A 16393-nucleotide genomic window follows, 5' to 3' on the forward strand; every position below is an offset into this window, starting at 1 on the left:
AACATGGAACTACTGAAGTCTGAAGTCTCTTTCTTACTCCATTTTAAAAGCAACTTTTGGCTTGCCTGGACTGTTTCTAAACAGACTGAAGTTAGAGTGTTTATTGCTCAAGCAGGGACAACTTCTATAAAGCCTAATTCAGGATAAGGACTATATTTATTTTGCCCCACATTTCTTGAACTCAAAGTGATTTTAACCTAGGATTACACAAGTAGGAAATCTAGTGGCATCTGCTGGGACTCGTATGTCAGTTTCCTCCTTCCCTGGTCCTTTCTCCATTCTTGCACTACTCCCAGGGAGATGTCCTGGTTTAAGTTAAGGGTCCCTTTCAAAATTTTACAAAAACAAGTTAGTGCCCCCAAATTAAAAAAACAAAACAAAAACAACAGATAATATCCAGTTAGGCAACAAAGAGAGTGATTTACCTTCATACTTTCTTAAAGGTAATACAAACTGATATAACCTTTCTGTAGAACAATTAGGTAATGCTCATGAAAGTCTTAAAAAACATGTGTTCCACTTCCAGGAATTTATTCAAGGAAAGGCAACTCTTTTCCTAGTACCAGCCTTCTTTTCTGTTATCTCTGTAGGTTAGGCTGATAGGTCATCTAACTGTCCAAGGCGTGTTATGTGTTCTCACAATAGACTATAATAGACATGTATTCCTTTGGTAATCAGGTATTTAAGTATCACCAGTAAATATAACACACACAAACACACCCTGCTTAAAATACTTGTATTCCAAAGTGTTTAGTTAAATATGGGGACCACCTTTAGCAACCAGTTTCTTTTACTACTACTACTATTATTATTATGAAAAACTCAATATACATTAACAAATTTTCTAATGACCTAGGTTTTAGGGCTGTAATAAAAAGCTCATGTCCACTTTTGTGGCTATTAATTTCATAAGATGACCTAAACAGAGCTTCAAACCATAACAGCAATTTCCTCTCCCTGTGTGCCCAAGAACTGTGCTTGTAGGCTTTCACAGACTTCCATTGGATATGTGAGTCAATACTAATGCGGCAGCTACAGTTCTTCCTGCCATGACATCTGGAATCCCATTATATGATGGGATGCTCTTTTCTTCCATTTTATATCAGGAGACATTATATCTAAATTCTCCTAGATCACATGACAGTAGCCCTGGAAACAGAAAGCAAGTTTTAATAATTCTTTGGCCAAACCGCACACCTTCTCTGAATCTATTTACCATACTGTTTCAAGATGTTTTCTCAAGCATCTACAGGAGCTACATTTAAAACCTCTGGTCATTGTTTGCTAACTGCTGGGATGGTTTTAATCAGAGAGGAAGCCAATATTTTCAGCTCAGGTGTTGGAAGGGCTCCTAAAATGTCTGCAAACTGATTTAGGAGAGAGAAAATGTTTAACAGAAGCGAACTTATTCCTGCCCTAGAATAAAGAATAAACTCATTAGAACTGACATATGCTGTAACCACTGACCAAGGGAACTACATTTTTTTGAACACAGTACATCTCAAAGGCAACTGACTGAGCTTTCTAAATGTTATCAGTATCAGATTTGATAAAACCTGTTAAACAAGGGCCTCAATGCACTGGTTGACAGGTTCCTTCTTTTAGAGTATTCTTGGTGTTTGGTATAACTTCTCTACAAGGATCTAATTTTTATACTAGTTTTCTTTTTTATTATTTATTTATTCTTATTTTTTAAAATTTTTATTTATTTTTAAAGTAATCTCTACACCCACAACCCTGAGATCAAGAGTCACATGCTCTCCTGACTGAGCCAGGCAGGCACCCCTACACTAGTTTTCTTGAAGAAATTTTTGTTTTTGAAATTTTCTTGAAGAGGTTTGATTTGATGACCCAAGTAAAATCTTCTGATATAAAAGACCTTACATCAGCTCAGCAGATATTCTTCCCTTCTTACAATCTTCACTTGAGGTAAGTGAAGGGAGTCCCTTTGTGACAAGGACCATTTAGTTCTAGGTTCCAGAAAAGCCCAAGTAGCTCAGATCAAACCAGACCTCCCAGATTTGGGGAGAACTAATCCAAATGCCGGTATCAGTTCCAGGAGCATCACAGGTTTTACTAGGGTCAGTAAACCTTTTCTAGGGTAGGCAGGCTCCTCTAAGTCTTAGCTCAAGACACATGGCTTATGGTCAGCCTTGTATTTGCATGAGGAAAATGTTCTCTTCCCCTTTTTCTTTTAATTTTTTTTTTTTTAACGTTTATTTATTTTTGAGACAGAGAGAGACAGAGCATGAACGGGGGAGGGTCAGAGACAGGGAGACACAGAATCCGAAACAGGCTCCAGGCTCTGAGCGGTCAGCACAGAGCCCGATGCGGGGCTCAAACTCACGGACCGCGAGATCATGACCTGAGCCCAAGTCAGCCGCTTAACCGACTGAGCCACCCAGGCGCCCCTCTTCCCCTTTTTCTAACTCTTACCTGATTTATTATGTATAAATTCGTAAAATCCTACCCTAGGAACAAACTACCACAGCAAGGGTTTCTAAAGTTGACTCCACTTAGGCCTACTGATTTCAAGTCTAGGGATACGGTCCTGGAAGCCTCCTTTTTAAAATGCTTTTATGATGGGGCGCCTGGCTGGCTCAGTCAGTGGGGTATGTGACTCTTGATCTCAGAGTTGTGAGTTCAAGCCCCACGGTGGGTGTAGAGATTACTTAAAATTAAAATCCTAAAAATAAATAAATAAATGCTGTTATAAACACCTGTGCATGCTGAAGTATAAGAACCTCTGCACACAGTACAGCTGTAAGAGTGAATGAAAGAGGGAAGGAAAGAAACCCCAGCAAGCAGAGACAGGCAAGATTTGAATTTGAGGATTTAATACTAATGGGGGAATAAGATTTTAAAAAACAACGACAAAACAACAACAAAACACCCCAGCTCACTGGGGAGGGATCATGAACACCTTTGCTTCAACAACTCCATCTTCAGCTAGGCTGGCTGCATCAGTGTGCTGATACTTTCTTCTACCTCTGACAGCTTCTTTAGGACTTGATTGACCTTGACTTCATCAAATTCCAAACACAGAAATTCAGATTCCTGGAAAACACAAAAGGATGTTTTATAAAAGACCCTCAAGATAGCCAAGGCTCTGGATCTGGGCTGACCCAGTTCCAAAGGCCCAGGGCCCCCTACCTAGCAAGCCTGACTCAGGTCTCAATATCTAAATGATATATTATCCAGCAAATCAAATCCACATATTTAGTTCCCTAAATAAAACTACTTCTATTAGGTGTTTCATAAATGGTAAAGAGATATACAAATGTTAGGTGTTCTCATTATGAGGCATGTGAGAAGCTCTTCAGTCATCACGTTCGATCTCATAACAATTTTTTTTAATGTTTATTTATTTTTGACAGAGACAGAGTGCAAGGGGGGGGGAGGGGAAGAGAGAGAGGGAGACACAGAACTGTGGCAGGCTCCACGCTCTGAGCTGTCAGTACAGAGCCCAACACAGGGCTCAAACTCACTAACTGCACGATCATGACCTGAGCCGAAGTCATGTTTAACCGCCTGAGCCACCCTGAGCACCCGGATCCCATAACAATTTTTAAGGTAAGTACTTAAGTACTTATAAATGAGGACACTGAGGCACACAGTGGTTAAGCTGTATCACAGAATCAGAAAAGGGCAGAGTCGGACTGTGAACTCTTAGCTCTGGCTGACTCCAAAGTCCATACTGTCTCCATAGCACCCAGTAGTATAACAATAGAAGGAAGGTCTGGATTGGCTCTGTGTTAGCCTGATAATTGAGCTACTTTGGATTTAGTGGTTATACTAGCAATTATGACAAGTTGTGACCAAGTTGCTAGGGAAATATCAACCAGATCCTTTGAAGATAACCAGGTCTTGAAACAGCCTTAAACATTTCTGAGGCCTTTCCACTTGCTGCAAGCCAACTCTCCAAGATTTCCATCAAACACATTCCCAGCACACACTGTTAGGGCCAATCAACCCTAGATTAGGTAGATATCAAAGAAAAAGGCCTCTGAAGTGTGGTGACAGAAATTTCATGTACAGTGAATAAAATACTTTGAACAAATTATCTCAAGCAACAGCGGCAAATTATATGTATCCAAGAGTGATTATCTTTAAGATCCTTATGAACAATAATCATATTTTGTTTTGTTTTGTTTTGTTTTAATTTTGGAGAGAGAGAGAGAACACACAAGTGGAGGAGAGGGGCAGAGAGAGAGAGAGAGAGAGAGAGAGAGAGAGAGAGAGAATCCCAAAATGGGGCTTGATCCCACGACCTTGGGATCATGATCTGAACCTAAATCAAGAGTCAGGTGCTCAACCAACTAGGCCACCCAGATGTCTCAGAACAATAATCATATATTTTAAAGCAGTATGAATTCTCAGAGATCATATAATTCAACTACCTTGTTTTTTAGATAATGAAATTGAGGCCCCCAGCATGGTAAATGACATGTCTATTGTCCCTCTGTTGATGGAAGAGCCACCAACCAGATCAATGCTCTTTTCTTTACATTTTCCTCTCTAAATACATGGTATTTCCCGTCTCTATCCCCAAAGTGGAAGGTAAGAGGAAGAGCAACAAGCCTTTTCAGTAGGAGCAAGTTACTCTGTCAATAGCCAGAAGAACTTTCAGGAGCTGATTTTGGGAAAGTCCCTGTGCTGTTGCTAGGCTGCTGTGTTGTTTATTCCCCCAGGAGAAACAAGTACAGAAGGAAAGAAAGGGTCTCTCAGATGAAAAGTTTCCAACGGGAGGAAAGGCTTTCCCTGACTACAGGGAACCTTTTCCTCAAACACGTATTTGGATAGTAGAGGGGAATAGTACATGAACTTAGAAACCGTCAGGTTTAAAATTAAAAAAGAAAGAAAAAAGACAGTGCCAGGTTTTCATTTAGTGGAAAGCAAAAACCAATTTAGAGAAAAGAAAGATGCTCTTTGTGTTGAGAAGCTGCAGGAAGGGTCATCTCCTTTTGAAAAGAAGAGCAAATTTATGGCAAATTAGACAATCCAGTTAGCTAAATTAAGAACTGGTCTCAGATTTGAAAGCCTTTATTCTTCATTCAGTTTTACTGAGATCTTTAGCGTGCCTTTAAAACATTTTTGAACATTTGGGCTTTGAAATAATAGTCTAGAAAGTAATATTTACCAGTCTAACATATATATTCAGGAAATTGGCAGAAGATGATGCACCCATGTTTTAACCTCATTGAAAGTCATTTACTATAATAAATTCACCTGGTTTTCTATTTATATGGGAAGAAATTATCAAGGACTTTGATCAAGGACAGAGATAGGAATACTTGAACAGAGTTCATTAATAAAAGCCAGGATCTTTTTTAATGAGGGGTCATTAATTTTTTGTAGATTTCAGTACTCAAATTATCTATGATCAGACCTCTAAACATCAGTGAAGCTGTTTATTTTTAAGGATAATCAAATACTACAGAATCTAGCAGACTAGATAAACAGAGTCCAAAGTTAAATTTTCCAACCACTCCCAATCTTCACCTCTCCCCGCTTGAAACAATACACATTAACATGTTAGAAAGACACATATAACCATTTATGACTCTTGAAGACACAGTTTATCTTAAACTATTATCAAGGCTTAGCTTCATCTAGTTATGCTATCAAAATATTTTATCAGGTATTCAAGATCTTTTAAATTGGGGCTTAATACAGGGGGCTTTGTTCAAATTTTGCATTTGGCTGGGGGTACCCTACAGAAAATACATCGAATGCACTTGAAAATATCTGTATATGCAGATATATCTGTAGATATCTGTAATGCAAATGATGCGTATCAAGCCAGAGACAGGAAGTATAAGGACAATTTGAAACATCTGATTTTTTTTTAATTTTAGAGAGAAAGTATGCACAAGCAAGGAAGGGGGAGGGGAGAGAGAGGGAGGGAGAGAGAATCTTAAGCAGGCTCCATGCTCAGCGCGGAGCCCGACTCGGAGCTCAATCCCATGACCCTAGGATCACAACCTAGGCCTAAATCAAGAGTTGGTGGCTCAACTGACTGAGTCACCCAGGTGCCCCTGATTTTTTTTTTCAAGGTCATCCACCCTGACCTGGGCCCAACTGGTTATAATAATGAGAGATGGTAAGACTAAACTCCTATATTTAAGTATCTGAGTCAAGAGTTAGAACCTGCTGTGTTTCAGTAGAGTGTAGATACAGCATGTGGTGGAATCAGAAAGCAGTTAGCAGATGAATAAGCAAGCACATCATTATTAAGAATATGTAGTCTAGGGGCACTTGGATGGCTCAGTCAGCTAAGTGTCTGACTCTTGGTTTCAGCTCAGGTCATGATCTCACGGTTTGTGAGTTTGAGCCCTGCAATGGGCTCTGTGCTGGTGATGCAGAGCCTGCTTGGGATTTTCTCTCCCTCTCTCTCTCCCCCTTCCCTACACATACTCTCTCTCTCTCTCAAAATAAATAAATTAATTAAAAAAAAAAAAAAAAGAATACATAGTCTGTGATCATGGGGAGTATAGCAGTATATTAAACACCACAAGGGTTTAAATAACTGTACCAAATTAGAAAAGAAAGCAAAGGCAAAATATTCAAATATTCTCTCCAAGTGCAGAAGCTAAAAAGTTATAAAATACTAAGAGATCTAAGAGGCCACCATCTCTAAACAGAAAAACCCAAGCTGCCTTTAATGACTCTGGAGAAAGACATCTTACCAGTTCCCAAGAAAGTCCTTTCCCAGGCAATAACTCTAATACTCTTCAGGAAACTCTTACTTGCCAAGCCTAGATCTTTAACGCTTTAGCTTAAACTCATTTCCTAGCAGGGTCAGAGAGTATAACTGATTATTAGTTAATATAATAATTAAAGGCTGTCATTAAGCAAGTGTTTGGTTTTCTCCATCTACACACTAAAACTTCTTCGTGTATAATGTCTATTTAAATAATTTCAATATCTATCAATAATAGCCAAACTATGGAAAGAGCTCAAATACCCATCGACTGAAGGATGGATAAAGAAGATGTGGTTGTGGTATATATATACACATATACACACAATGGAATATTACTCAGTGATCAAAAAGAATTACATCTTGCCATTTGCAATGATGTGGATGGAACTAGAGTGTATTATGCTAAATGAAATAAGTCAGTCACAGAAAGACAAATACCTTACGATTTCAGTCATATGTAGAATTTAAGAAACAAAACAGATGAACATATGGTAAGGGGAAAAAAAGAGAGATGGAAACAAACTATAAGAGACTCTTTTTTTAAAGTTTATTTATTTATTTTGAGAGAGAGAGAGAAAGAGAGCAGGGGAGGGGCAGAGAGAGGGAGAGAGAGAATCCCAAGCAGGTTCCACATTGTCAGTGCAGAGCTGGATGCAGGGCTGGAACTCACAAACTACAGATCCGAAACTGGAACTCACAAACACCTGATCCGAAATCAAGAGTCAGATGCTTAACTGACTGAGTCACCCAGGTGCCCTAAACAATAAGAGACCCTTAATGATAGAGAACAAACTGAGGGTTCATGGAAGGAAGCAGGTGGGGGATGGGCTAAATGGGTGATGGGTATTAAGGAGGGCACTTGGGGCACCTGGGTGCTCAGTCAATTGAGCATCCAACTTCAACTCAGGCCATGATCTCGCGGTTTGTGAGTTCAAGCTCCAAATCAGGCACTCCACTGTCAGCAAAGAGCCTGCTTCAGATCTTCCACCTCCCTCCTTCTCTGCCTCTCCCCCGACAAAAATAAACATTTAAAAAAAAACAATAAATAAAAATAAGGAGAAAATTGCTTAAAAAAAAAAACACAGCACTTGTGATGATGAACATTGGGTGTTACTATATGTAAGTGATGAATTACTAAATTCTACTGCTGAAACCAATATTACACTCTACGTTAACTAACTAGAATTTAAATAAAAATTTGAAAAAGAAAAAAATGACTTCAATATCTAGGCCCATAAGCATACCCTGAGAAATTCTTTGGCACAACAATACAACAGTGATAAATGCTAAAATAAAAAATAGAGGCACCTAGGTGGCTCAGTCGGTTAAGTGTCCAACTTCAGCTTAGGTCATGATCTCACAGTTTGTGAGTTCAAGCTCCAAATCGGGGTCCGTGTTGACAGCTCAGAGCCTGGAGCCTGCTTCATATTCTGTGTCTCCCTCTCTCTCTAACCCTCCTCCTCTCACACACTCTCTCTCTCAAAAATAAAGAAACATTAAAAAAATTTAAAGAAAATAAAAAGAACTATAATTTACTAAACACTTAGGTGGAACCATTTAGAATAAATTCAACATAAAATAAAATAGAAGTCCTGTATCTTATTTTCTATATTATTATTATTTTCCATGCAAAATTCCCACAAAACTTTATCCCCACTTGATTAGTCAGATTTAGTATTATAACATGACTTTGGCAAGTTCTGCACATTGTGGTTTCTTTACAAAGTGCTAAAGTTAGAGGACAGAGGGTGAGAGTGGGAAAAGGTTATCCGCTCACCAAGACTGATTCAGGAAGGCCACACACAGCTGGCCAGATATCATGAGGCTTAGTCCCCAAACTTTTCTTTTGGTTACATTTATTAACACAAAGGGAATCATGGCTGAGCATAAACGTTAGCCATAAAGCCTATCTCCCTCTATATATGCTATCCTCTTATAAGCTTAAATTAACCTCTGACCTGCAGCTCTGTCACTGTGTGTCTTCAACTTGACAGAGAAAGAGAACATGCACCAAAGGTCAAAATTTGCAATGGTTTCTAGAATAGCAATTATATAATAATTAAGATACCCATACTTCATGTGGCTTTTCTAGAATTATATTGATACTGTTTCCAATTCTTTCAGGAGACCATGACAGAGCTTTTTTGTAGCAAAGGATCTTTCAACTTTCTTCTTAAGGAACCATTTATCCAAAATTAAAATTTTATAGTTCCCTGAAAACTGTGGTTATTTTTCACTTGTCCTTTCTTACCCACTCTCCACCCTTCTCTACCTTGTTCCATGTCCTATGTGGCTGTTCTCTAAGACTGTGTCACTCCTTTGTTTTTACAGCTGGGTTCTAGCAAGAGAGAAGAGGGTAGGGTATTTACTCCCTAAACCCCAACTCCTTCTCCTCTGATATTTCCAGTATTTTCTATGTGTGGTATTGTTCCTTCATTTCCTACTTTGTGGCCTCACTCATTGCTTTCAGTATAAATACAAAGACGAGTCTCTTTAGACTGCCAAAGTACATAGCACTGAACACAAACTCCAAAGATTAGCAGAGCAAGGATTTTCATCATGCCTAAATTGGTAGGAAGGCTGCCCTCCAAGTGGTAATTATCCAAAACCAATATTTATTTTTTTCTATTATCATTTGTATTGAAAAATGGTATAGTGTCACTTTGGTATTAAAAAAGAAGGACAACAACAATAGCAAAAACAACCACGGAAGATCAGATTTCATTCAGAATTTACATCAAGGGTCTTGGGCGCCTGGGTGGCTCAGTTGGTTAAGCATCCGACTCTTGACTTCGGCTCAGGTCATGATCTCACAATTTGTGAGTCTGAGCTCCATATCAGGCTCTACGTTGACAATGTGGAGCTCACTTGGGATTCTCTCTCTCCCTCTCTCTCTGCCCCTTCCCAGCTCTCTCTCTCTCTCTCTCTCTCTCTCTCTCTCTCTCTCAAAATAAAAAAGCATTCAAAAAGAAAAGAAAAAGAATTTGCATCAAGGGTCTTGATTTCAGAAACATGGGCTCATCGCTACAACTTGCTCTTATACTCTATGTCTAAAACAATGGATAGTTTATGCTGTAGCTTAAAGAAAATACTTCAAAAAAGAAAACTTGTGATTTATAATCTTTTTTTTTAAACTTGTGACTTATAATCTTTTATTTATTTTCTCTTCCTTTCCTTTCCTTTTCTTTTTTTTAAAGCAGGCTTCATGCCCAGTGCGAAGCCCAATGCGGGGCTTGAACTTACGACCCTGAGATCAAGATCTGAACGGAAATCAAGAGTTGGCCACTTTAGGGGCGCCTGGGTGGCTCGGTCGGTTAAGTGTCCGACTTCGGCTCAGGTCATGATCTCCCGGTCCGTGAGTTCGAGCCCCGCGTAGGGCTCTGTGCTGACAGCTCAGAGCCTGGAGCCTGTTTCAGATTCTGTGTCTCCCTCTCTCTTTGCCCCTCCCCTGTTCATGCTCTGTCTCTCTCTGTCTCAAAAATAAATAAACGTTAAAAAAAAAATTAAAAAAAAAAAAAAAAGAGTTGGCCACTTCATTGACTGAGCCACCCAGGAGCCCCTATAATGTTTTTTTTAAACAAAAATCTTTAGCAATATATATTACATACAATGGTCCCTACTCAGGCCATTTTTATCATGAGGAAATCCTCATTTCAAATACAATAGCTAACAAGTTCTACAGCTAGTGTGTAAAGAGCGTGCTAACGCAATTTTCAAAAAGGAAAAAAAAAATGTCCTGCAAATCACAAAGTGAATCATCCTACTGGGGATGAAAAAAGATGAAATTTAGACTGCAACTTAATGATGGAGCCTCTAAATGAAAATGACTCATCCCAAACTCAATAGGTGTCCATATGTGTTAAGAGCTATGTGGGACTAAGACAGGGTCTCCAAGAACTAAAATAATTCACTCTAATAAATGAATAGAGCAGTGCCTCAGGACATACCAGGTGCTTTCAGAGGCAGAGCAGTTCCTAAGAGGAAGTGCTTATCCATATTCCCACAATCTCCTAGAAGAGGACAGAGTATTACTAGTGTATCATAAAAGCATTAACCATCACCAAACAATAAACACTGAGTTTTCTGGGGTTGTCATTCAAGCATTTCAAAGGACTTTTGTGAGGACAGCCTGACAACTCCCACTAATTCTTATTATATTAAGAAAACATGAACTCTTCATTAGTTAACTAGCAACTCAAAGGAGAAAAGAGACATTAATTGGGTATGTAGAATGTTTCGGATCTATCACTGACCAAAGTTACTGCTAAACAAATCTAAGGCACCTAACTTCAACTTTCCAAGTGGCATACACATGTTTTATATAAAGTGGCAACATTTTAGACACCTGGATGGCTCAGTCAGTTATGCATCCAACTCCTGATTTCCGCTCAGGTCATGATCTGTTTGTGAGTTTGAGCTCACTGTGTGAGTTCGAACCCCGCACTTGGGCCCCACACTGGCTATGCAGAGCCTGCTTGAGATTCTCTGTCTTCCTCTCTATCTTTCCCCTGCTCGCTATCCCTCTCTCTCAAAATAAATAAATAATGGGGCGCCTGGGCGGCTCAGTCGGTTGAGTGTCCGGCTTTGGCTCAGGTCTTGATCTCGCGGTTTGTCAGTTTGAGCCCCGCGTCGGGCTCTTTGCTGACAGCTCAGAGCCAGGAGCCTGTTTAGGATTCTGTGTCTCCCTCTCTCTCTGTTCCTCCCCAGCTCTGTCTCTCTCTGTCTTTCTCTCAAAAATAAATAAACATTAAAAAATAAATAAATAAATAAAAATAAATAAATAAATAAATAAACGTTTAAAAAAGTGGCAACATTTTAAAATATAATAATATCAGATTTTAATCATTCAGAGCCCTACTATCTGGGTCTCTGCTGCTTCACTTTTTCCTCCTTGTTTTGGTCCATCTTTTAAATATTTCCACAAAATGGGGGCACCTGGGTGGCTCAATTGGTTGGGCATCTGACTTTGGCTCAGGTCATGCATGATCTCACAGTTCGTGGATTCAAGGCCTGTACAGGGCTGCGCACTGACAGCTCAGAGCCTGGAGACTGCTTTCAGATACTCTCTGTCTGTCTGTCTCTCTCTCTTGGCCCCTCCCCAGCTTGTGCTCTCTCTCTCTCAAAAATAAATAAATAAACACTCAATAAATAAATAAATAAATAATTTCACAAGATGGAAATAGGAAGTGAAATTTAAACTGGCTAATCTAACTAAATCACAGCAGCTCTGCAAAAAATTTTATAGACAAGGAGATTAGAGCTATTGGGAGGAATTTTAATTGTACTTTCATATGACAACTTCTGAAAATCATACCCATATAGTGTAATTTAAGCCAGAAAGATCTTTTCCCCCAATTTATTTATTTTTAAATTGAAGTATGGTTGACATACAATATTATACTAGTTTCAGGTGTACAGCATAGTAATTCAACACTTACATACATTCCGAAAAGCTCAATGCTCACCATCTGAAACCATACAATGTTATTGTAATATTATTAACTATATTCCCTATGCTGTACCTTATATCCTGTGACTTATTTTATAGCTGGAAGTCTATACCTCTTAATCCCCTTTACCTATTTTGCCCACCCCACCCCCACTTCCTCTCTGGCAAACACCAGTTTGTTCTCTGTATTTGTGGGTCTGTTTCTGCTTTGTTTTGTTTTTCACATTCCACATATAACTGAAATCATACAGTATTTGTCTTTCTCTGACTTAATTCACTTAGCATAATACCCTCTAGGTTAATCCATGTGTCACAAAATGGCAACATTTCATTCTTTTTTATGGCTAATATTCCACTGTATGTGTATGCATGTATTGTGTATATGTGTGTATGTGATATTACACATCACACCTGATATATACGCAGCTTCTTTATCCACTTGTCTATCTATGGATACTTAGGTTGCTTAATATGCTGCAATGAACACAAGGGTGCATAGATCTTTTTGAATTAGTGTTTTTGTTTTCTTTGGGCAAATAAATACCCAGAAGTGGAATTACTGGGTCATATGATATTTCTATTCTTAATTTTTTTCAGGAAGCTCCATGCAGTTTTCCATAGTGGCTGCACCAATTTATATTCTCATCAACAGTGTATATGGATTCCTTTTTCTCCATATCCTTGACAGTACTTGTTATTTCTTGTCTATTTTATTTATTCATTTATTTATTTTTAAAAATAGGCTCCATGCCCAGCATGGGGCTTGAACTCACAACCCTGAGATTAAGAGTCACATGCTCTACTGCCTGTCCCAGCCAGGTGCTCCCTCTTGTCTTTTTTATTTTAGCTTTGCATACAGGTGTGAAGTGATAGCTCACTGTGGTTTTGCTTCGCATTTTCTTGATGATTAGTGATACTGAGTATCTTTTCATGTGTCTGTTGGCCATCTGTATGTCTTCTTTGAAAAAATGTCTATTCATGTCAGAAAGATCTTCTTATTCCCAAATATCTCCTTTTCTTTAGGAAGGAGGACTACTGTCCTCAGCCTAGATAATGTCTTTACAGCATAAATACTCCCAGGAGAGGTAAAACAAAAAGTCATTAACACTTTTCTATCACTTACATCAGAAGATTCATTTTCTTCCAGGAAGAAAGAACCCAAGTAGCCTGCCTTAAAACTCGGGATGAGGGGCGCCTGGGTGGCGCAGTCGGTTAAGCGTCCGACTTCAGCCAGGTCACGATCTCGCGGTCCGCGGGTTCGAGCCCCGCGTCAGGCTCTGGGCGGATGGCTCAGAGCCTGGAGCTTGTTTCCGATTCTGTGTCTCCCTCTCTCTCTGCCCCTCCCCCGTTCATGCTCTGTCTCTCTCTGTCCCAAAAATAAATAAACGTTGAAAAAAAAAAAAAAAAAAAAAACTCGGGATGCTTAGGCAATAAGGAGGACAGGGAGAATGGGAGTTTATAGGTAGGACAGAAAACAAAAGAACTAGGAAAATACCAAAGGCAAATCCTTCTCCTTACCCCATAACCCATATCAGATACACATATCCATAGGTGCAGTATCTTAAACTACTCAGATCCCTGACCCATACTCTCCATACCTTTCTAATCAACAAGGTTGTTAGGCATCAGGAAACCCTATGGAACTTTATAAAGGGGGCATTAGTAAAATAATCTCAATGTACCAAAGGTTGAATTTACACACATAGAAACACACACATCCTTCTGCCACTGTGCTACATTTTCATCTGTAGGCTCAGAGCCTGTGAACCAACAAGGCAATGAGACTTCAAGAACACTGTTCATTCAAAGTTGTTTGAATTTCTAAAAAGACCAAGTGTCAAGAACAGGACCTTGCAATTCTTTTGGTTTAAGATTTCTTAGCTGGAAAAAAATCTAGACCCATGATTTAGAAGAAAACTAGACATACCTGTCCTGCCAATGTGTGGTCAAAAGGAACACGTATTTTGGCCCAGGCAACCCTGACTTGTTTCTGAAAGGAAGAAAATAGTCTGACCTTGCAAGAAAGAGTGGTTCTTTCGTTGGCTAAATTATGCACTGCTAAACCAGGACTATCACTATTCTTTTTCCTCCAGAGATTTCACAGCAGCCTGATCTATTCTGCTCCCCAGTACAGGTCGGTAGGGATAGTGAAAAGGAGAAGTACCATCAATCTCCATTTAACACTAGATAAAACAAGAAACCTGGAGACTAGCCCCAGTTATGTGAAGGCCAGAATTCCCAGCTCTTTGATTCAATCCACTCCTCGCTAATACATCTGACTCTGAGTTCAGACACTTTCCACCCCAATTTATATACATTTAAGAGTAGAATGGTAACTAATTAGAGATAATCTGACTTTGTACTGATTTACATAAGCACCAGGACTTAAGCATTTACACAGACTATTTTAGAAACACCCAATGAAAGAAAATAAAATGAAGCTGAGTTATAAAACACTAAAAGCTCAACACAATTAGATAACTGGTTGATTTCTATCTTTTTCAAAACATTGTATTCCAGTTCATTTTATAACTTTTTATTTTTGGCAGGATTTAATGTTTAGCTGTTAAGATTTTCTGTATTTTGAAAAACTTTGGGTGAAAAATATGTGGGTAAAAAGCTATTTTTAGGTGGTCTGGTTTGATTTGCAAGAAATCATACTGGCTCTTGGCTAAGTAGAACTAGTTCCCATGTGACAATGGACAAAGAACCAGAGAACAACTGCTAAACAGCTGAAAAGGCAAATCATACTGAAGGAGGAAAAAATTTCATTTAAATCTTAGAAAAACCAAATTGACAAAGCTCTTTAGCACACAAGAAAAAAAGTGTTGCTTCTTTTAGTCTGAAGTTCAAATTGGGACTCCCTCATCATTCCTGATGAGGTACATTCCAGAGCAAACTCATCTGCAAACAACTTTGATAAACAAACTAAAATATATTTACATGAAAGGAACAGAGAAGATTAAAACAAAACAAAACAAAACAAAACTCAACCAGAGTTGCTTGTTTAAGTAATACCATTAGGCAAGCAGAAACAAAGTATGCAATAGCACTTGCTCTCCAAGGGGTTCTTGATAATCTACAGATTAAGATGGGGGAAACATCTTAATACATACAATTAAAAGACCAGAGTGCAGCAATGAACGACAAACTTCTTGGTAGGGGAGGAAGACAGAAGCCATACTAATCAAAACAATTCTGGGACTGCAGATTTTCTCCAAGGAGAGAGATCACCAACTTGTTCTACCAACTGCACCGTCTATTCATGTCCTCAGCTGTCCCAATGTGGTTTCTTTTAAGTCCTTCATGACAGCACAATTAAGCAGAAATAGGCATAGTTAAAAAGTAAGCACTTACCTTTGTCCTTCTCTTGAGAAAGAAAATAAAGCTATGTAAATGAGGCAAAGGATGAAATGACTAAGGATAGGAGGACTTTCAAATTCAGAAAATGGTGATTCGGGGAGAAAAAGTTTTGGATACATGTTTTTTGGTCGAGGTTGTGGGGAAAGGGGATTAATTTTATTAGGGTTCCAACAAACTCCAAATACAATTACATTCTAAGGCATTGAGGGTTGGGATTTTAACACGTGAATTGGCAGGGTACACAATTCAGTTCATAACAAACACCAAAGCTTGGAGGGTCCTGTGTTTACCAAACATTCTGTATTTGTGGTTGATGATAATGATGATGATCTCACACATAATTCTAGGCTTGCTGTTCATACTGTACAGAAAAAAAAAAAAAAAAAACTCTAATAGTCCAGAAACACACACACACACATACACACACATGTGCACGTACACTATCAACTGATTACTTAGGTCTGTCAGCCCAGTTTGGCAGAAGCCTCATCGGGTCTTATCCTCACTGAACTCAATTTTGAAATGCCATTTAATCTATGGGGGCTGCCAGGATAAGAGCTGTCAGGAAGGGGACTGGAAAATGGTATAAAAGAAATGCTTCCTAATCCTCATTCCCAGATCCTATGAAGTACTCTGCCTACCATGCTGTGTCCCAAAGTCCAGGCCCGAAGACTGACTCGGAATCTGGCACCCCATTCTGTGAGAGAATATGGGGGTGAGAGAAGAAGAAGGGATTCATAATCACTGCATGAAGTTAGCCACTAGCCTCTCGAGCTCAAATAATTTACTGCGAACTTCTGAAGTGGCAGGAAGAGGGGAGACTGCATCTCCTAGGGTTGGATTCTGACATCACTTAGGTTGTTGGGGCCTTTGAA

General features: G+C 39.0%; 1 protein-coding gene and 1 long non-coding RNA gene across 4 annotated transcripts in view; one reads left to right on the plus strand and one right to left on the minus strand.

Moving 5' to 3' along the window:
- The window catches only part of LOC147582489 (uncharacterized), a 433267-nt gene that overhangs the window by 211855 nt on the left and 205019 nt on the right, over window positions 1–16393 (plus strand). The gene's annotated exons all lie outside the window — the stretch shown is intronic.
- The window catches only part of COMMD1 (copper metabolism domain containing 1), a 192763-nt gene continuing 179186 nt past the window's right edge, over window positions 2817–16393 (minus strand). The window contains exons 3-4 of one of the 3 annotated variants that reach the window (XM_086701024.1): window positions 10654–10716; window positions 2817–3057 (exon numbers count right to left, since the gene is read on the minus strand). In XM_086701024.1, the coding sequence (XP_086557150.1) occupies window positions 10681–10716 (36 nt within the window). In that variant the 3' untranslated portion in view covers window positions 2817–3057; window positions 10654–10680. Of the gene's footprint in view, window positions 3058–10653; window positions 10717–14046; window positions 14146–16393 lie in introns of those variants that run through there. The other 2 variants (XM_025932267.2, XM_086701023.1) reach the window with 2 other exon arrangements.

The sequence above is a fragment of the Puma concolor genome, chromosome A3 (genome assembly GCF_028749965.1).
Source record: "Puma concolor isolate L17-30 chromosome A3, mPumCon1.1.hap2, whole genome shotgun sequence".
Lineage (NCBI taxonomy): Eukaryota > Metazoa > Chordata > Mammalia > Carnivora > Felidae > Puma > Puma concolor.